This window comes from Trichosurus vulpecula, chromosome 1 (assembly GCF_011100635.1).
Source record: "Trichosurus vulpecula isolate mTriVul1 chromosome 1, mTriVul1.pri, whole genome shotgun sequence".
Classification (NCBI taxonomy): Eukaryota; Metazoa; Chordata; class Mammalia; order Diprotodontia; family Phalangeridae; genus Trichosurus; species Trichosurus vulpecula.
In genome coordinates, this window is record NC_050573.1 from 74,666,018 (window position 1) to 74,687,928 (window position 21,911).

The 21,911-nt window shown below is 50.4% G+C and overlaps 1 protein-coding gene across 1 annotated transcript; it reads left to right on the plus strand.

The window, feature by feature from the left end:
* The first annotated feature begins 88 nt into the window (after positions 1-88).
* On the plus strand, positions 89-20,251 carry PRKACA (protein kinase cAMP-activated catalytic subunit alpha). The gene is made up of 10 exons (XM_036756673.1): positions 89-192; positions 12,843-12,904; positions 13,382-13,513; positions 14,064-14,162; positions 14,489-14,571; positions 14,808-14,934; positions 15,142-15,237; positions 15,414-15,536; positions 17,491-17,655; positions 18,385-20,251. The coding sequence occupies exons 1-10, from the start codon at positions 147-149 to the stop codon at positions 18,508-18,510; spliced, it is 1,059 nt and encodes a 352-aa protein (XP_036612568.1). The 5' UTR covers positions 89-146; the 3' UTR covers positions 18,511-20,251.
* Positions 20,252-21,911: the final 1,660 nt, after the last annotated feature.

Below are 21,911 nucleotides of genomic sequence, written 5' to 3' on the forward strand. Positions count from 1 at the left end.
GCCCGCGACCGCGACCGCCGCCGCCGCCGCCGCCTGGGGCGGGGGGTGGGGGGGGGGGACCCGGTCGCCAGCGTCCGTGCCAGCGCCGCAGCCCGGGGCGGGGGGTGGGGGGGGACCCGGCCGGAGCCGGAGCCAGCGCCGCGGAGATGGGGAACGCGGCCACCGCCAAGAAGGGCAGCGAGCTGGAGAGCGGTGAGTGTTCGGGCCCCTACCCAATCCGATCCCACCCCAGCAGCCCCCGGCGCCCAGCTCCTGCCGCGGACACAAAGGCGAAACGAAACGGACCCTGCCCTCTGGCAGCGTCCGTTCTACCGCCCCCACTTCGAGGCCGCTGAGCCTCTCGGTATGACTCTAAGCACTCCCATCCCGGCTCTGAATGAGCTCCTGCCCTCCCCATCCGACTCTGAACTTTTCTGGGTCTCAGTTTTCTCATCTCTAAAAAGATGGGGTCGGACTACATTTATCAGGTTCCTTCCAGCGGCTCTGAAACGTATGACCTCCACCGCTCCCCTCCTTCCGGTCATCCTCCCTGGTCCCTGCCCGCCTCCCTCCCGCCTCCCTCCCTCCTCCCCCCCCTTTTCTCCGCTTTGTAAATTACGACCCCTTTTGTTGTTGTTTTCATTCCTCGTCTCCACCGAAAATACCGCGTGCGCTCCCTGCCTATCCCCCACTCCTGGCCTCACCCCCCTCCCACCCCTCCTCTCCACCGCTGCCAAAGCCACGGCCAGCTGTCAACTCAAGAGCTGGGCCTGCCCTGCCTCCTGGCCCACCCTTTCTCTTGCAAGTCCCCCAGAAGTTTGGCCCGATCTCCACCCTGCCCCTTCTCATAGTTTCTGGCCCAGTCACCCAGTTCCTGGAGCCCCACCACACCCTTTTTTTAAAAAGCATCTCCGAAGGTTCCCGTCTGTTCACCCTCCTCCGAAGGGTTGTTTTGTTTTAAACGTTTTTTTGATACCTTTTGATTTTCATCGCAGTCTTTTTTGCACTAAGGTCTTCATTGAACCCTTTGTAACAAAGAAAAGAGTTAGGCAAAAACAACAGATACAGTGATTTCTTTGGCTACGAATGCAACATTCTGACCCTTTAGTTCCCTGTCTCTCTGACAAGAGGAGGGAAGTGTATTTGATTATCTGTTCTACAGAACAGATTGGTTATTACACTTAAAAAAGAGTTAGCTTCCTCTTATAGTGTTCTTTTGATTTACATTCTTGTAGTTGTGTATTTTGTTCCTCTGGTTAAATTTATTTCATTAATTAATATAAATCCTCCTAAGTTTCTCCTAATTCTTCATTTAGATCATGCATGTATAGTGTATATATCATAACTGTATGATATTCCATGACATTCATATTTCACTGTTGGTTCAGCTTTTCCCCAATTAATGTTAACTGATGTTGATTCCTGGTCTTTGCAAGGGCAAACAATGCCCCTGTGAATGGTATTATATATTGGACCTTTCTTTCTGTCCTTGACCTCTTTTGGTTCCTTAGAGTGGGATGGATTGGTTGAAGACTGTGTACAGGTCAGTCACTTTTCTTAAATCATTCCAAATTGTTTTCTGGAATGATTGGACCAATTGGTCCAAACAATAGCTCTACCAGCACAGTATTATAATATCTGATATTCCACAGACCTTCCTGCAGTGACTTTCCATTTTTTGTCACCTTTGCCAACTTGCTGAATGTGAGATAAAACCTAAGTGTTTTAATTTCATTTCTTTTGTTAGTGATTTGGGGCATGTTTTCATCTGGTCACTTATAGTTTGCAATTCTTCTTTTGAAAATTCTCTGTATCCTTTGACCACTTACCTAATGTGGAACTCCAAGTACTTTTGAGGTTTTCAATATAATTACCCTCCACGTCACCCTTATATTTTCATATGGTACCCCTTTGTCTTTGTCTCACCCTTTCCGTCCTCTCCCTCTGTCTAAACATCTAATCCAGTTCTGTATTTCCCCAGAATACCCACAGCTGTGATCACACACACACATACACACACTCTCTCTCTCTCTAGTTATTAGAGCATTTGGTCAGGGAGAGGATCGGGCTGGGTTCCCTTTCTCCGAGTTAGTCAGACCTTCTCTGTGGCTCCTTATCCATGCTTCTGTCATTTCCCATCCTTTCTGTCTCTTTCTTATTATCCTGTGTACACCCTAGGCAACCAGGCCCCCTTTGTGGGCCCTGGATCTTTCCCATCTCCTCCAAGGCCAGACTTTTTCCTTTCAGGGTTTAATCATTGCCCCTACCTCCCCTTAACAGAGGTGTCTGAAGATTAAGAAGAGGAAGGTTAAGGTGTTTCCCCACCAGGCCCCATCTCTTGGATGTTTCTTCTCTGTCCCACCCCCATCCCCCGGATCTAGCACCTCCAGATCCCTCAATAAACAGATACTTCAGAACTGAGGCTCTGTCTTGCAATGGCCAGTAATTGGCTCCCTCAGTGTGCCAGATGCCCCTGGATTCTCTGCCTGTTCTTTCTTAGGGCAGTTTCCCATTAGAGACCAGTTTCTCATGATAGGTGTCTTGTCCATAGTTCTGGAAAGGTGGGAGAAAATTGGTGATCTTCCAGTTTTAGCAAGCTACTACTCTAACTCAGATTGAACTAGGAGAGCATGGCCTGGGGTTCTTCAGTGGAAAATAAATGGTGAAGAGGAAAGGTGACTTTATGATTTTGAGTGACTTTATGATTTTCTGGTTACAAGCAGACTCTGCTGTCAGGGTCCAATAGTTTACCCCTGCCCCCACTAAATCAAGATGACAGGGCAAAGAACTGGAGTCATCTATTCTACTAAAACTGGATAGAAATCTCCTCCAGCCCTAATCCTTTGCATCCCAGTCCCACACACTTGGGCCTTCAGAGCAGGGGACTGGTCATAAGTCTGAACTATGCTGGATATTCTCCATGCCCTACCCCTTCCCTACAGGGCCCAGGCATGAAAACCAGGGAACCTTGTTCTCTGCCACTCCTTGGGATGTCCCACACCACAGAACTCAGGGAAGAAAGAGGTAGCAGCAGCTTGGCCAGAGACAGCCCTGCCAGGCACTGGGCAGAGGATATCGAAGTGTGACCAGGGCCAAGGGCTTGCTAGGAGTGGAGCAGGTAGAGCCAGCCCTAGAATAAAAGACCAGCTAGGGTGAGAGCTCTATGAGGGCTCAGCCACCTCCGGAAGTGTGGGAGGATGAGGGGGGACCAGAAGCTTGTGCTGCTTGCCTAGCTGGAAGAAATTACCTTTAAATAGAGCCCCCTGGAGCAGAAGATTGTGAGAGACACTTTGGGAGAGGGATGGAGGTAAATACAAGATTGTCTGCTGGTGGTCTTGAAGAGCCAGATAGAGCCCTTCCAGGGGCCCTGGGAAAGTTCTTTCCTTGATCTCCCCTCTCATATCTGACTAGATAGAAGCCTATTGCATGGTCTGGTCCAAGCTGTGCCTGGGACTGTAGTCACGAAATTCTAAAGGGTTCAGCTAAGTTGTTTGGCCATGGGGTAAAAACCACACTTAGTGACAGATGTATAAATTCAACTGGATCAACACTGACATCCTTTGCACTCCTTTCAGGAGAAGTATCCAAGGATCCTTGTAAAAGGAGCAGGGCCATCCTGGTGGTAGGATGGTATAGTAGAAAGGGCAGTTAAATTTAGAGTCAGAGGACCTTGTTTTGAATCTTGGCTCTGCTACTTTTTAGCTCTGACTTTGGGCAAGTCTGGTCCCTTCTCTAGGTCTCAGTATTCTTCTCAATAAAACAAGGGCCTTGGACTAGATGAGCATTAAGTTTCCTGCCTTATCTAAATCCTTTGATCCTGGAGTTTCTATAATCCAATTAAACAAGCATTCATTTAAGCACCTACTATGTGTTAGGCAAGAGGAGTATGGTATAACTGGCCTCTGAATCAGCATAACTTGAGTTCAAACAGGGATTCATTTTCCCCATCTGTGAAATGCATAGATTGGACCTGATGACCTCTGAGTCCTATGATCTTATGACAGTCTTCCTAAGGAGGGCAAGACCCCTGAATACTGATACCCCAGAGAAAGAGAAAACATACTTTGAGGATCCTGACCTCTGACATATTGGTTGTGTGACCTTGGATAAATCATTTAACTTTTCAGTGTCCCAGGAAACTCAAGACTATCAGTTTCAGTGTTGATTTGCATTAGTGGAAAGAATACTCTTAGTCAGAAGTTCCCTATGTGAAATCACATATTTTTAAAAAAATGTCCCAGGCACATTTAAAAATGCAGAGTAAAAATGAAAGGCCCTGTCTTCGTGGAGCATATATTCTGTTCTAAAATTCACCTCTAAAATAGTAATAGCTTATATTTATATAGCACACAGTCATTTAACAAATGTTATCTCATTTGATCCTCACAACAGCCTTGGGAGGTAGGTGCTATTGTTATCCCTGATTTACTGGTGAGGAAACTTAGGCTGATTTGCCACACATCTAGTCAGTGTCTGAAGCAGGATTTGAACTCCTGTCTTTCTGACTCCAAGTCCAACACTCTCTACTGCTCCACCTAAATGGCTGTTATTTCGGTCCCCAGCGCTTAGCACAGTGCCTGGCGTATTGTAAATGCTTAATAAATGCTTGTTCCCTAAATAAGGGATTGGACTTTAGAGATGTCAAAAATGAACCGGACTAAAAATACACCATAGGTCTACACCATAGATGATGTTAGTATGTGGTTTTCTATTTGGCCTGCAGGGATTCTTACATAGTTTAGTGGCCCCTTTTTTTAATTTGAGTTTGACACTGCTGGACTAGATGATCTCAAAGAGCCCTTTCAACTCTAAATCCTATCATCTGATGATTTGTTGCAATCATTTGATGAAAGCATTGCAGAGCTTTCTGATTTTCCAAGTTTGGCCCCACACAGCTATTTTCTTTACAGGCAGCAGAATAGGTCTTGGACAGAGGGGGAGGTATGGATGCTTCAGAAGAGCCAGATTCAAGGACAGACTACAGTGTCACAAGTTGGTGGCAGGGCCTCAGTTAAAACTCGGGAGAGTAGGCTCCCAATCTAGGGAGAAAGGGTCGGTGAGAGCCAGAAGGTGGGAAGCAGCAGATGTTTTCGGAGGGTGAGGGGGTGTTTCTCTTAAGGATGAGAATAGAATTTGTTGGTGATTATGAATTAAGGGAAGAGTCGAGATGTCCTGGGGAAGGGAAGGGCCAGTTGCCCGAGTAAGAGTCGGGGACAGAAAATCGAGTCCTGAACTTCACCGGGCATTCTGACCCTCACAATTACCTTCGAGGGAAGCTGTTGTCAGATGTTGCCCTTGCCCTAGAAAAGACCCGAAGGAGGCCCAGACCCCACAGGAACAGTCCTCGGGGTGTTTGCCCTTAGGGTGGGAAGGGAGAAGAAAGCAGAAGGGCCTGGCCAGGGAGCCGGGGACCAAGGACTGCAGGGTGGTGCTCGCCTCCTTGGAGGAGAGCGCTTGGGGTCGGCAGCGCCGGCCTCTGGCCATGCTGAGCCCGGGTGTCCCCAGCTGCCAGATGAGGGAGGGGTGGGCGGACTCTAGGGCTCCGAAGTCCCTGCAGCAGGGCTGGAGTTCCCCGAGGGCGCGCATTCCAGCCACCTCCTCGAGGTGAGAAGCCGGGTGCCGCCCTACAGAAGCCCCGGAGGGTCAGCCCGCCCTTGGGTTTGGCGGTTGTCTGGGGCCTTGGGTCCCTGGCCCCGGGCTGCCGGAATCTCCAGAGAGCCTGAAGGGTTAATCCACCCACTTCCTTAGGCTCCTGGCTTGAGCTGCTCCTCCCCCTCGAGCCCCCTGTTGGGCCAGGGTGGGGGAAAGCCCCCTGCGGAGCCCCCTGACGAACTTTGGCCCTTTGCAGCCACCATAGTCGAGGCTATCCTGTAAGAGAGACTCGGTGATGGCTGCTGCAGGTGAGCCCCCCAGGACCCCTGTTGCCATAGTAACCTGTGGGCAAGCCATGCCATGCTCCCTGCCCCTGGCAAGCACAGTTTGGGAGAGGAGTGAATGAGTGGGTGGGCGGGCCAGCCAGAGACAGTTGTGGCAGAGAACAGAGCTTGGCAGTGCCATGGCCTTGTAAAGAAATCCTCCAGAAGGAGGGGGCACCCACCCACTCCCACATTTCTGTCTTCTCTTCCTCTCCTCCCGCCAAAAAAAAAAAAAAAACAGGGTATGTGCTCTGCAAAGAGCCTGGGCCTGGGTTTGAATCCTGCCTGCCACTTAGAACCTGTGAAACCTCAGGCTTGGCATCTCTCTGGGCCTCAGTTGTCCTGTCTGTAACACTAGTGAATTGGACCTGATGACGTCTAAGGTCTCTTCAGCTCTGAAGTCTTATGACTTTGTCACCCCTTCCCTTGGAGACACACACACCCCACAGGAGACAGCTATGGGTGGGGTGACCTGCCTAGCAGGCTTCATGTGGAGAGACCATTCGATGTGTGGAAGAAGCTCTGAGCTGAGGTGGAGACCCCTGTTTGAATCCTGATTCTGCCATTTAAGGGCCATCAGACCTTGGGCAAGTCACATCCCCTCTGTCACTTTCCTCATCTGTAAATTGGCATAATAGCATGGTGCTTCCCACCCCACAGAGATGTTTGGAGGAGAGAATTTTGTTTCCCTCAAAAGGTGCCTTGGTTCCTTCTGACTCCAGATCCGTGATCCCAGTTTTGATTTTGGAGGTAGTGGGACTGTTTTAACACATGACTTATGGTCACTGGTATGGTTGGATGTTAGATGTTGCCCTTGCCCTAGAAAATTGAATACAGAGGTACCCCTGGCATTACTAGAGTGATGTTTGCTGCGCTGCTTCTGAGGTGAGTTTTAATTTTCTAGCATCAGAGGCCTGGGAGGGAGCTCCCAATCTCTTGAGTAAATTGATGCTCTAGAATTTTGTGACTTCCTCTTCTAAGAAGAGTCTCTGGGGTCAGATTGTGCCACCTCCTGTTTTGGCTTTGTTGTTTTGACCTCTCTTATGTGTGAGAGGAGCAGTATTGAAGGGTTGTTGTTTTGATGAGGGGGGTGGTTAAGGCATTTTCCCCAAGTTTAAAATCAGATTGAAAATGTTGCGTAGAGTTGATATCAGTGATGAAAAATGCTTGGAATTAGGGGATTGCTTAAATATGGAAAAATTGGTCACCCCGTCGGACTCTAGCTTCTCCAGCAAGATATGTTCCTTAGGAGTGGATGTTGGCTTCCCTCTTGTTATCTGGAGGTAGAGAAAGTGTGCCAGTGGTTTCTCAGTCATGCCTCTTCCCAAAGGCTGCAGAGTACTTGCAAATCCCAGGAAATAGTAGCTGCTTTTTTTGTTGTTGTTATGATCTTCATTCCCCGATAGGAGGGCGGTTGGCAAAAGCTGCCCTATTGGGCTCCAGAGAATAGAACTTGGAACTGTGGGTACGAGGTATAGAGAGGCAGATTTCGACTCTATAGAAGAAAACATTTCCTAACACTTAAAAGCTGTTCAGAAGTGAGCTGTGTTGAAGAAGTGGTGAGTTCTTCATTATTTAAGGTCTTCAAACAAAGGCTAAACTCCATGTTGGTTAGGGTAACTTCCATCTCTGAGTCTGTGGTTCCTTTTCTAATTGAAACTCTGGTGTCAGAGAAGCACCTGAGGGCAGAATGAAGTGGGCAGTTAGTCAGCTTGAAGCCTTCTGTTTTAGGCCATGGCGAAAGGTGAAGATAAATTCTGGCTCTTCCCTCTCTTCTACTCCAGCCTACAACAGGCTTGTGAAGAGGGGCACTTGTGGTTCTAATCCTGATGTGATTTTGTTTTTGGTAGGCTTGTCTCGATTTAGTTAAGGGGAGGGGAACAAATTCTCCATTAATGGAGGATCCATATGGGGGTAACGTAAGGAAATACCTTGTATGGGTATCAAACCTCAGGGTACCTGGTCCCATCTTTCCTTTTCCCCTCAATCTTCTATCAGGTAAGGAAGACCTAGGAATGATTCTGCCCCCGTGGGGACTCGCAGTAGCTCCTGCCTTGATATTAACCCCTTTACGTCCTGACCCTGATGTAAGGACCAGCAGGGGAAGCCTACCCACTGGGCATGTTCCCATTAGTAATCCTGATCCCAGTGCTCTCCATTAAGAACAAGAAAGAGCAAGCTCTGACTTTTTTGGAGCAGAAACACAATCTAGCTTGGCTGGGCGGCCTGAGGAAGAAAGAAAACACTTAGAGAGGGCTGTCCTGCACTCTTACAGAGTGAAGCACATTTGTGACCTTGGGCAAGTAATTTCCTCACTCTGGACCTCAGTTGCTTATAAAATTAGGGAGTTGGACTAGATTTCTAAAGTCTCTTTTAGCTCTTTGGCTCATGCTCCTATGACTCCAAGAACATATGGGAGACCCTGAGAGCAGGTGCCTTTAAGTGCTTCCCTGGCAACTAGCTCCTCCTCCTCCTCCTCCATCCCAGCTTTCTCTTTGCAGAAGGCACAGTCTGACATTGTTGCTCTGGGGCTTCTTCATCATCTATCTGCCTGTTCCCAGGCCTTCCCAGGAAGGGATCCCAGAGAGATCTCTAGGGATGAGGGCAGAGGGCATGGAGCCTGAGAGCACCTCAGAGATGACTTTCCAGCTGTGGCTACAGCTATTTCTCTGGGCCCACCTGGCTGTGCGTTTTGTCAGCTACCTTCGCCACGCTCTCTGGGGACCCAAGCTGTAGCCAGCCACCCCAGCTCCTGACCTGCATTGGCTCATAATCCTCACTGCTGCTTGGCATCCATCCTGGATCCCCACACACACGCCGGGGAATCAACCTTCAAAAAGGCAGGAAGTAGAGGTTGGTGTAGGCCCACCTGGTCGGGTCCCCTTCCCCACCCCCAACTCCCTACCCCCTGGTGTCTCACTTCATTTGCCCCACCCCTCGCCTAATTCTGGGACAATGGGTGGGATCTGGAGAGGCCCAATGCTACCTCAGTGATCTATTTAAAGCCCTAAGTTGTGGCATCACTTTGGCCTGCCTGGCCTTAGCTCCCTGGTGCCTCCTTGAAGCAATTGAGAATTCATATTTTCCCCAATGAGGAGGAGCTCAGCTTCACATTTTCCCCCGAAAGGGGCCCCGTTTCTCCAAGAGCTAGTACTATATGCTGGAACTTCCCTCCCCAGGACACTAGAAAAGGGGCAGCAGAAACAATGCCCAGCCCAGCTTTCAGATGTTGTGCTCAAAATGATCCTCCTTGTGGGGAGCTGGAAGGAGGGATTGGGAGGGGGGCTGCTGCTGTTCCTTGTGTAGAGTGAGCTAGTCTGAGGAGGAAGAACTTCAGGACCTTCCCAGTTGACTTCCTGGTTTCCTCAGATTGGGGAATGGGATGAACGAGGAGGGTAAGAAGCAGCTGGGAGGGACAGAATCTTCTAGAATCTTGGTTTCAGCGGGCTATGTTACATCCTGAAGCCTGAAAGCCCTGATGGCAAAAGAATTTCTTCTGGAGGAATTGGCAGCTGGTTTAGAAGGATTAGTAGAACTGCCTCACCGTACCATCTTGTTCCTCCACAACATGAGCAGGAGGCCGACTGGCTGCTTGCTCCTGACACCACACCTATGAGGGCTTTGCCTTTGTGCCTTCGTGGAATGGGTCTGGGACCTGGTGGGGAGAATAGGTGGCTGGGCCTAGGGCTCACCTTATTTCTTTCCTGGGAGCAGTCCTTGTCTCCCTTCTAATTGGAGGAGGTAGGCAGGGTAGTCCCTTTAGCTGTGTCTCCTCAGCTCCCCGGGTACTTTCCTAGTCTTTCTAATGCAGAAGGGCTCAACCCACTCATTTTATAGATGGGGAAACTAAGGCCCAGAGTGTGGAAGGACTGAGGCCAGGATCACCAAAGCAAGGAAGTGCCTAGCCCAGACAAGAACCCTGAGCTCCTGAAACTGAGGCCAGGAAGTTTTCCAAACCAACCCCTATCTCCATCCCAATTGCAGGCATCTTCCACACTTATCAAATACCTAATAATCTAATAATAATCTAATTTCTTGCTACCTTCAGACATGCCCCAAAGTGGGCCCTCCCTATTTGGGTAAAGATAAAAGTGCTCGGTCTCCCGTGCTGTGTGAATAAGAGATTCCTGGACCTATGGGACCAGGTTTGGACAGTAGATAGAAAGGTCTCATAAGAGGGTTCATGCGTCCCTGGAAAAATTACTTAATTCTGCTGAGCCTTGGTTCCTCATCTGACAGAACAGGGTCCTTACAGTAGCCACCTCACGGGTCTGTTGTGAAGCAAGCACTTTGTAAACCTTAGCGGGTCAGAGAAATGTAAGCTGTTATAAGACGCAGGATGGTTAAAAGCAGGAGCCCTCATATAAAGGCCTAGCATGGTGACCCTGGAATAATCATTTAGTTTAATTCATAAAGCAGGTACTAAGCCCTCACAATGTTTCAAGAGTCTAAGCAAGACCCTTGGCCTGAGACAATGCAGAGCAGATTGAGGGCCAGCCTCTGACTCATAACTGTGTGACAATGGGCAAGTCCCTTAGGGCCCCAGACGGTTCTCTAAAACTGTAAAGACACAGATAAGTTGTGGATCTGCACAACTTTCCCTACGTGGATGAAATCACAGATCTGTATTTTAAAAACAAACAAACCCTGGGAGGCACTGTGCCTAGTTACAAAGTTAAAACTAAAGCAGGCCCTGCCCTCAAGGGGCTTACAGTCTAATTGAGGGGGAGTAGTATGTGCATAAGTGAGTATAGCCCAGAGGATTGTAAAGGGAGAGAGAGCCCTGGAGTGGGGATGGGGGATCTGGAGGAGTTGCAGGGAGGAAATAGCCTGGAAGGAAGATCAGGATTCTGAGAGGAGGGAGGGACCGGAGATGTAGTGTCAAGACTAGGTTTGGCTGGAATATTCACTCTGGAGGGAACTGGAAGTCTCTGAGCCTCAGGTCTCCATATATAAAAAGGAGGTAATAGTACTGATATTGCCACCCCATAGGGATGTTGCCGAAAAGCTCTAGAGCACTCCAGCAACGTCAGCTGCTATTATTAGAAAGCAGTGATGATGGCTTTGAGATGCTTGTAGAGGAGGCCAGCCTGAGGTCCCTGGGAGAGGTCAAGGGGAAGATCTGTAAGTATACCCAAAGGTTCATGCAGAGGCAGGCTAGGGAGCCAAGGCTCCTGAGCACGTTTGAGGCCCCCTTCCATGGGGGAGACCTCCACCCTAGGGTCCAGTGCCCTCAAGAGAAAGAGACCAGAGCAAGCAGCCAAATCCCAGGGCTATAAATACCTCAGCCCACATTGGCTTCCATGGAATGTAGGTCAGAGCTTGGGGGGAGGGGGCGGGTGGAACCCTGGCCTGTTGTTCAGATCCTTATCCCCTCCCCCTGGAGAAAGCCCCCCATCCCTTGACATTTGGTGACAGTGCCAGAGTATACTCTTTAGTCCTGAGAGTTAGGAAGCACAGACCAGAAATTAGGCTTTCTCTACTTGGTCATGTCCTAGAAGGCAGTAGGCCCCCTCCTGAGGGGTGGGGGGTGGGGAGGAAGGGTGTTGGAAGGTTGGAGCCCTGGGGAAAGAGCTAGCATGTAGCTTAGATGAGTTCAGTTGGGTTGGAGCTAGCCAGGGCCTACCTCAAGTGGATCAGGCTCAGCTCTGTAGTAACAACAAAGTATTGAGTGCCTACTGTATGCAAAGCCTTGTTCTGAGTGCTGAGAGTGAAATAAAAGAAGCTTGGTAAGACAGACCCTCCTATATGAGCCTTCCAGTTAAATGGGGGCTGAGACCAACACAGAGAGCTCCACTCCATAATAATACATGAGAAATGCATTAGAGAGATCCAAAACAAAGTGCTCCATGAGGCCCAAGGCAAGGGAGGTCTTTCTCACCTGGCAGGACCTGGAAGCATTTCTAGAGGATGTGACTTCTGAGTCGGTCTTTAAAGGATGGATTTGAATCCACCAGATGCCTGGAAGGAGGCTATGCCTGAGCAGAGATCTCTCTGATACATATAGACAAGGGTACAGAAACTTCCTGGCTCAACTGAAGTAGACAGGGCCTGCAAATAGGCCTGCCAGGGCCTAGGTTGCTATCAAGGAGGCCTTGAACTTAGTAAACAACAAGGAACCAATAAGGGCTTCTGAGCAGAAGACTGACATGACCAGCTCTGTACATACCAAGATGACTTTGGCAGATGTACAAAGGATGGGATGGAGGCAGGAAGGCCTGTTAGGAAGCTGTCACAATAGCTCAGGTAGGCGGTAATGAGGGCCTGGGTGAGAGTAGCCACAGTGTGAGGAAAGAGGAAGCAGGGAAGAATGAGAGAAAATGGGGAAGCCGAGTCTGTAGGATCCAATAGCTGACCACATATGAGAAGGGAAGGAAGAAGAAAAGTTAAGGACAACCCCAGGATTTTGAACAGCTATATAATAAATAACACATTATCAATAACAGTATATGCTAATACTTAATATTATTAATAATAGCAATCTATGCCACCACCCTCATCCAGTCTTATGTTCAAAACCTTTGGGTTATCCCTAACTCTTCGTCACCAACACACATACACTCACTCTCTCTCCCTCTCTCCCCCTCCCTCCCTCTCCCCTGGTGTTGGCATAGAGGGTCAGAGCCCAGTGTTACCTTCCTAAACCCCCCTTCCCACCTTCCGGGAGGCCCAGTGTCCCTTCAAAGCTGTAACATCTGCAGCGTTGTTAAGACGATTGAATAAGAGAATGCGTGTAAAATAAGTCCTGTGGGATCGGGCGCTGTTTTCCGGCTCTTGTCAGGATCCTCAGTATCTGACACAGGGCCTTGTATGTTAGAGGTGTTTAGTCGCCTCTTGGTGACTTGCATTTCCTCCTCGGTGCCTCAGGGGCTCTTCCCAGCCTCTCTCAGCCCTTCTGCTCCCTTCTGTTTCATGCAGCCTCTAACCTGTGCTCTCCCTACCTTTCAGTGAAAGAGTTTCTAGCTAAAGCCAAAGAAGAATTCCTCAAGAAATGGGAAAGTCCACCTCAGGTACCTCAAGTGTTGGACCTGGACCAGGGGGGAGGCAGGTGCAAGGGGCATTGGGGCCCGCCTTTCCAAAGCCATTCCAAGGGGCCCCCCAAAGCCTCCACCATGTCACCCCGAAGAGATGTCTGTCTCTGTCTTCCTCACCATCCTTTTCCTTCCCCCCACCCCGGCCACCACCATCTCTGAACCATAGGGTTCATCCCAGCCCTAGCTGCTCCCTCAGAAGCTCCTGGGCCCCATGCCAGGGCTATACCTACCCCCTACCATAAACCTCAGCAATATATCTTCAGCTGCCATCTTCCCTGCCCCGCCTTCCTTCTGTCCTGGTAAAGCCCCCGCTTGTGGTACAAAAAGAGATTCCTGCAACTTCAGTCCTGACACTTGCCCGCCCCAAGCTAGACCAGGGAGGAGGAAAAGGGGCAGTGGTGGGTGCTTTTGGCGGCTGAAGGAGAGACAGACTTTCCCATCTTTTTTTTTTAGCAAAGTACAGTCCAGCTGGATCAGTTTGACAGAATCAAGACTCTAGGCACTGGTTCCTTTGGTCGAGTGATACTTGTGAAACACAAGGAATCTGGGAGCTACTATGCCATGAAAGTCCTTGATAAACAGAAGGTGAGCACTGCCCTCCAAATCCCCAGCACTCTAGTGCCATGTACTTCATGCACCCATTCCTCTTTCTTACACTTACATTCTGTCTCTGATGCTCCCTCTCTGCTTCTCTGTTTCTCTGTCTCTTCCTTATCCTAGGGATATGGGGAAAGAGCTGCTTTTAGCCCAGATCCCTGGCCTCTCCCAAGTGATGAGCTAAGAAAGCTGGGAGACAGGCCTCGGATCTGGAAGGAAGGAGGAAGAGGGCGGGGGGAGGGGCATAGAGGATGTGCCTAAATGGGCCAGGAAAACAGAGGTGTCAAAGGGCAGCTTGGTGGAATGGGAAAATTCTTTGGTGTCAGTGAGGCCCAGGGCCCTGAGCTCCCTGGGTTATGTTGGGTAAATCATGTATCATTTCTGAGCCTCCGTTTCCTCATGTCTAAAAATGAAGGAATTGGACTCGATCCCCCCAATCCTTTTCCTCTCTAAATCCAGGAATCGATCCTAGCTGGAAGCTGACCTATCTCCTTTCCCTTTAACTTCCTTCATCTCATTGCCCCCTCCCCCTTCACAGGTGGTGAAGCTGAAACAGATCGAGCACACCATGAATGAGAAGCGCATCCTGCAGGCTATCAACTTCCCATTCCTCGTCCGACTAGAATATTCCTTCAAGGTATCCCAGACAGCTCTGGCCTTGGCTAGCCAGTGGGCAAGGGTGGCAGCATGGGGTGGGCCAGCCCCTCCCCCTGCTCTATTTTATACTTTGGCAGTCGGTATGAGTTGGGCTGATTGGAATCCAGCTACATTCACCAAAAGTTTTCTCTAAAGCCTCTTCTTTGGGGGCACATGTGAACATTTAACATTCATGCCACTGTGGGTGGGGTGGGGTGGGACAGGAGGAAGTAGCATGTTGAAGAGGAGGCAGGAGAGAACCAGGCTTCTGGTGAGGGTGGAGGCGATGCTATGGATGAGGGCAGTAAAGGGTATCTTTTCTTCTAGGACAACACAAACCTGTACATGGTGATGGAGTATGTCCCAGGTGGGGAAATGTTCTCCCACCTACGGCGGATCGGAAGGTTCAGGTGAGCAGCTTCCAAAGGCATCTTCCAGGCCAGCACATAGCATCCTGGAATAAGGGAATGATGAGTAAGCAGCATGAAGCCTGAGGTCTAACAGGACACAGGGAAAGGTTTCTAAAGATGTATGAGTGAGAGGATGACCTGAGTTTGGGGAGATGGGCTGATATCTTTGTAAGCTTTCCTCTCTCTGTGAGCCTCCAGTAGCTCATCCTTCCTTTCTTTCCCTTTGCTTCCACCAGTGAGCCCCATGCTCGCTTTTACGCAGCTCAGATTGTCCTGACCTTTGAATACCTTCACTCCCTGGACCTGATCTACCGAGACCTGAAGCCTGAGAACCTTCTCATTGACCAACAAGGCTATATCCAGGTACTCCCCAGGACAGAGATGGCAAATCTCTGTAGAGTAGAATTCCAGCGATTTCCTGCCTCACACACACATACACACACACACTCACACACACACTCTCTCTCTCTCCCTCTCTCTCCCCCTCTCGCATGCACTCTCTTGCTTGCCCCTTCCTGTGCTGCGCTTTCTTATCCAGGGTGTGACTAAATGTACTTCTTATGGCCATAGGTGACAGATTTTGGTTTTGCCAAGCGTGTAAAAGGCCGAACCTGGACCTTATGTGGGACTCCGGAATACCTGGCTCCTGAGATCATCCTGAGCAAGGTGAGCTCCTCTGAAACAGTTAACTCTCCTTTCTTTCCTAGGACCAATATGGGGCTTGTCTTTTACTCCTTCAGTCCTCACCCTAACCCAGCCAAAGCTCTTTTCTCCTGACCTCTTCTCCATCCAGTTCCCTGGCCTTTCGCTCCTCCATCCTGACCTTTGCTTTCTTTCTCCAGGGCTATAACAAGGCTGTGGACTGGTGGGCCCTAGGTGTCCTGATCTATGAGATGGCAGCAGGCTACCCCCCCTTCTTTGCTGACCAGCCCATCCAGATATATGAAAAGATTGTCTCTGGGAAGGTGAGGCCTAAGGATCTGGACCAACAGCTTAAAGTATTACTTTTTTAGGCTCTTTTGGGGTCTCAGGAAAGATATTTCTGTGGACTACCTAGCCTTCCTAAAGAATAACTCAGTAAGGTAATGCTTTGCCCTGGTTAAATATTGTAGGAGAGTTATTGAGTCATCAAAGGGTAATGGAATGCCAGATAGAGAATTCTCATTAATCAAAAAGGTTACCCAACAGGCATTTACGGGTTTTTTCAATGTCTAAGGCTCTGCGCTAAGCCCTGTGAAGGAATGATGATGAACAAGGCTCACGACATAGTTAGGGAGTCAACATATGTGCAGGGTCAGTCCAGCTCTTTTCCAGTGATCGTATTCAGTACGACAGTATGAGAGTTGTCATTAGGTAACGAGCACCTAATGAGTGTGTGGAAAATAAAGACTAGAAGAGGACTAAAGCATTGTACCAGAACTAGGAGATCGAGGTTTGAATCCTCGTTCTACCATTTATTCATCATATCTCAAGCTTAACATGGAAAAAGTGGAGTTCTTTGTTTTCCACTCCGCCCCCCCCCCCAAAAAAAAACCCAAACTAAGCCATCCCTCCCTCATTCATAGTTCTTTCTCAGTGGGGGTGGGAGTGGAGAGAGAAAGAGAATTTGGAGCTGAAAATAAACAATAAGAAACAAAACCTATTTCTCCATTTCTGTTGCTGGCAGCACCATTCTTCCAGTCACTGGTTCAAGATCTTGGAGTCGTTACTGACTTATGTCTCCCCCAAGGCCCCTGTATTCAGTTAGTTACCAGGCCTCCTCAGTCTTCCCTTGGCCCCGTCTCTCACTCCCATCAGTCCCCTTTTTTTTTTTTTTTTTTGCTTGTTTTTTGTTTTGTTTTTGGCAGGGCAATTGGGGTTAAGCGACTTGCCCAAGGTCACACAGCTAGCACACGTGTCAAGTGTCTGAGGCCGCATTTGAACTCAGGTCCTCCTGACTCCAGGGCTGGTACTCTACTCACTGCGCCATCTAGCTGCCCCAATCAGTCCCCTTTTTATGTAGTCTGGCAGCCTCTGCACTAGTCCAGGCTCCTGCTTCCTAATTTCGTACTTCTAGCCTTGCCTTTCCACATGCTCCAAACTGATTTTCCAAAAACGCAGATCTGAGCATGTCTCCCCTCATCCAGAAACTTTGAATGGCCACCTGTTTTCCCCTTGATCAGAAACAAACTCCATCAGTCTGGCACATAAAACCATTCAGAATTTGGACCCCACTTAACTTTCCAGGCTTATTTCATTTTGCTCTTCTTCATACACTCTCCACTGAAACTGTCCCGTTAGCCATTCTCCACCCCTGCCGTGCCCTTTCTGACACCGCCTTTGCATATCCTGTACCCCTCATTGAGAATGAGCTGCCTCCTCACCTCCGTCTCCTAAAATCCTTCACTGAACCACGGCTAAAGGAGGCCTTTCTGATTCATTCCCAGTTAGTAACACTCTTTCCTTTCTGAAGTTCTCACTACTCTGTATAAACTTTGTAGTCATCATTTATACATCGTATCCCCTAGGTAGTATCCTCATCATCAACTAGTATGTATTGATACTTTTCTATGTATGTGCTCTGTGCTGATCCCTGAGGACACAAAGAAAGGCAGAGGCATGGGCCCCAACCCCCCAGAACTCACATTCCAAAGGATACCAATTCTTTAAGGGCAGAAACTGAGCCATTCTGGTCTGTAGCTTCCCCAGGGCCTAGCACAATGCCTCCCACGTATAAGGAACTTTAATCGATTTATTTTATTTAATAAATGGAGGGAAGGGAAGACAAATAATGGGACTTGATGGATGAGTAGGATCTAGATACACGCATAGAAGGAAGTGATCGTACTGGAAACACTAATAGGACCTGAGGCCGACAACCTCACTGGAGAGGGAACCCACTGGCTTTGTGTTGTTGGCATTCCTTCCTCCTCCTTCCAGGTTCGATTCCCTTCTCACTTCAGCTCTGACTTGAAGGACCTGCTTCGGAATCTGCTCCAAGTGGACCTCACTAAGCGCTACGGGAACCTCAAGAACGGTGTCAATGACATCAAGAACCACAAATGGTTCGCCACCACCGACTGGATCGCCATCTACCAGAGGAAGGTGGGGTCCCTCAGCTGGGCCTGGAAAGAGGCCGAGGGGTGGGAGGAAAGGGTGAGGAGGGGTCCGGTACTGGACAGTTTTTCAGCTTCAGGCTCTGTCACTCATCTCTGGAGCCACTCTTCTGTGCCTCTTTCCCTCTCTGTAAAATGAGTTTGGGTTATGCTATGTCTTCATTTTCTGCTCTCCTTGACCCTCCAAGCTCTGCCCTGGGAGGCCTGGGAAGATGCTGGCATCTTGCTGTGCTGTCAGGGTCTCTTTGGGCCACTGGGAAGGAGAGCAGGTACCAAACCTGTTCCTTTGCCCATGATGCTCTTTCCCATGTCCTAGAGGCATAGTGTGGTGCTGGAAAGAGAAGCCACCAATCTAGAGATTTACTTCTTGGACAGGCTCTGCTACTGATGTTCTAATCAGGGCTAGGGAACCTGCGGCCTTCAGGCCACATGTGGCCCTCTAATCCCTTAAGTTTGGTCCTTTGACTGAATCCAAACTTGACAGAACAAATCCCCTAAATAAAAGGATTTGTTCTATAATACTTGGACTAGTCAAGGGGCTGCACCCAAGGACCTAGAGGGCCACATGTGGCCTCAAGGCTGCAGGTTCCCCACCCCTAGATCTAGGTCATTGACCAAGTCACTTCCTTCCTAGGGTTTTCATTTCTTCATGTGTGAAATGGGAGTAGAGGGTGGGCTGGGGGCCCTTCACCTCTAAGATTCTTTCACTCCTCAACAGGTGGAAGCTCCCTTTATACCAAAGTGCAAAGGCCCAGGTGACACAAGTAATTTTGATGATTATGAGGAGGAGGAGCTCCGGATCTCCATCAATGAAAAGTGTGTCAAGGAGTTTGCTGAGTTCTAATGGTGTCCCTGGGTCCTGGTGGTTTTCTTTTGGGGGTGGGGGGAGGGGTGGATTGAACAGCCTGATGGCCCCAGAGCTCCTTGCATATTAATTTTTCCGTAGGAAGATCAGAAAGCAGAGATGTTTGCAGGGTGGAGAAAGGGAGATTCAAATATCAGATGGCGCCCCCCCTCCCATCCCTAACCCCCACTGGCTTTTTCCTCACTATCTCACTCGAGCTGGTAGACCCCATGGCTGGGTTCCCTCTGCTCTTTGCCTAACTCCATGCAAGTTTTCTATCAGTTTTCCAGCCCAAACAGACCTGAACCTTCCCCCTCTAACACCACCAGAGATCCACTTTCTTTCCACCCCAGCCCCCTACCCAGAGTGGGATAGTAGTACCTAGAGCCAGGCCCTTGTTTTTGTCCTTATTGGTCCCCCTGGTGCTGGGAAGCTGGGGCAGGGGAGCCAGGGGATCCCAAGTTGGAAAGCCTCCAATTCCCAAGACAACCACAGTTGGCCATTTTTGGTCCTTTTCCTGGCCTCTCCCTGGAACTTCAGAACTTTATCTGGGGTAAAAGGACAGACAAAACATTTCCCCACAAGGAGAGATCCCGCCTGGGAAAATGTTTTAGTAAAATTTTTGTGGCTCCTTTATATTTAAAACAATTTTAAATATTATTTAAGTTATATTTACCTTCTGTCCTAACTCCTTCCCACCTTCCCTAGCTGTCCCAAATACATTTTAATGTGTCTGGATCTGCCTAGGTCAAAGGCTATGGAGCTTTTAACCTTTGGGATCTTAGCTGATGGTTTTGAACTGGGTCTGTGACGTGGGGATGGGGATTTTTTGCTGCTGATCTCAAGCAGGGAGTCATGGGAACAATCGTGAGATGCCCTTGAGGGGTATCCTGCCAACTTTGAAAGAGCCCTGGCCTCTTTCAGCACACACCCCCACTCCCAGTGGTCTCCCTTCCTCATGATCAGCTCTCTTAACCCCCACACCTTCCCTGTTCCCCAGTTTTTGCTCACCTGGGGTATTAGGGCACCAGAAAAAAAACATGTCCCAACCCACCCAGGCATCCTGGCTTGTGATCCCTGCCAAAGAGGCCTCCCAGATATCCCTGGGGCACACCTCCTTCATTTTATCCATTCTTATCTATAGATTTTTAATGACTAGCCACCAACTTTCCATTCTGTCTGGGAGTGTCACTCCCTAAAAGCTAGTTGAAGGATGTAGCCCACTCCGGGAAGGGAAAAGGGGAGGACTGGGAGAAAGGAAACAGGAAGTGCCACAGCTTCAAGGTAGAGAGCTTCCTTTTGCCGTGGGAATGCCAATTTTTATTCACCTGATAGCCTCACCACCAGCCCCTGTCCCTGGAAGCACCCTCCATCTAGCTTGTCTGACAGCTACCCATCACTCCTCCCACTGACCCCTTGTGAGGCATCTGAATTATCATAATTTCCGCCGGCCCCCCCCCCCCCCCCCCCCCCCCCCCCCCCGCCCCAGGAAGTAGCTGGGGGTAGAGTAGCCCACTTCTCTCCACCACCTTTCTCTTTTTTTGTCTCTCAATTTTTCCCCCATCCCTGAAGGAGTTTATAGGCCTGGGGTAGGGGTGGGGGGGGGTAACCTGGGAGTTTAAACCTGTGTGATTCGAAGAAATTTGTTTCACGGAAATGACTTCCTCTTTAACGGTGTGCTTTGTTGTAAACATATTTGAAAACTATTACCAATAAAGTTTTGTTTAAAAAAAATCTGTCATTCCTGACCCCCTCCCTATTTGCATACCCTCTGGCACCCCAGAAACAGAGTGAAGGAAAAACTGCCTAGGAATTCCAAATCAAGGTGGAGACTTGGAATGGCCCTGCCTGTAGTTCTTTCCTCGGGGTAGGGCCTTTCTGTGCTGCAAGGTGGTTTTCCCTTGAATATCCTTCTCTGAGCAGAGAACTGAAGGGGGGGGGAATGACCTTTAAAACCTGCTCCCGGTGTGGTTTCTCCCCCCAGTGGAGGAAGCAAGCTTCAGCGTCTCCGAATAGTCTGTTAGGGCTAGAACTAGATCATAGGTTCTCCAGATGGAAGGGGCTTAAAGAGCTTCTGTAATCCAACCCCCGTCTTGTGCAAACAAGGTCTCTGGGGCAGAAATGACTTGCCCTAGGTCTCCCAGTGAGGGGCAGAGCTGGAAATCGCACTCAGGTTCAAGTCCCGATTCGGTGTTTTTTCCATGACAAGACGCATCCTCTTCACCCAGCCTCCGTTTATTGGGGGACGTGAGGGGAGGCAAACAGCCCCCAAAGGTGACATGCCAAAGGGCACACACCCAGCTCGTACGTGGCAGAGCGGGGACGCGAACCCGGGGGTCCCTCCGAGTGCACGTCCTGAGCACTAAGCGCTACGCCACGCCGCCGCCTCCCTCGCTCCGCGATCCACGGTGCGGCTGTCGGAGAGGCGGCTCCGGCGCCGCCGGGGGAGCGAGGCCAAGGCAGACTGGGCGGGGAAAGGGGGCCGAATCCTCCCTCCCTCAGTGTCCGGAGTTGGGGGCACCGGCTGGCGCCGGGGACGGGCGGACGGGCGAGGGAGAGGTTCGGGCGTCGCGGCCCCCGATTTCCCAGCGCAACCCAAGCAGTGCGGAGGAGAAAGCGGGACGCCTGGCTCCGCCAGTCCCCGAGTTGGTGGTAAGTGCGGTCCTGAGCCTGGAGCGCTGGGAGGCAATGGCGGGGGGGAGGGGGGATGGGGAGGGAGGGGGGGACGAGGGGGGAACCAGAAGGGGGGAGGGGGCTGGGCGGCGGGGACGTCTGGGTTCTGCGCCCAATGGCTGGAGGGAGAGCGCCACCGCCCAGCCCGCCCACTCCCCTCCCCCCTCCCCCTGCGCGCTCCCTCTCCCTCTCTCCCTCTCTCTCTCTCCCTCTTTCTCCTTCTCTCTCTTTTTCTTCCTCTCCCCCCCCATCCCCGCCTCCGCCCCGGCGCCAACTCCGCGGCGCCTCCTTAAAAAGCGCGCGGGAGTTGTAAAGGGGGGGGGGGGGGGGGGGCGGGTTGAGGCTAGGGAGAGACTGAGCAAGAGAGGCGCCGGAGAGGGGGGGGCAGAGTCGCGCGCGCTAAGCGGGGCCCCGGCTCCACCTTAAAAGCGAGCGCGTAGGGGTGGGTGGGTGGATAGCTGAGAAGGGGGGCCGGAGTGTCCCGGCCGCGGGGCGGGCGGCGCGTGCGGCGGCGGCTGTGGCGGTGGCGGCGGGGAGGGGCACGGCTCGCGCTTCCCCCTCCTCCCATCCTCGGGACCCGCGCGCGCCCAGGAGGAGCGGGGTTTTTGTGTGAGTGTGCGTGTGTCTCTGTCTGTGCATTTTTTCTTTTCTTTCTTTTCTTTCTTTTTTTTTTCTTTTTGCAAAGAAACAGCAGCGCCTCCGCCGCTCCACCGAGGCGCTGCGCCCCC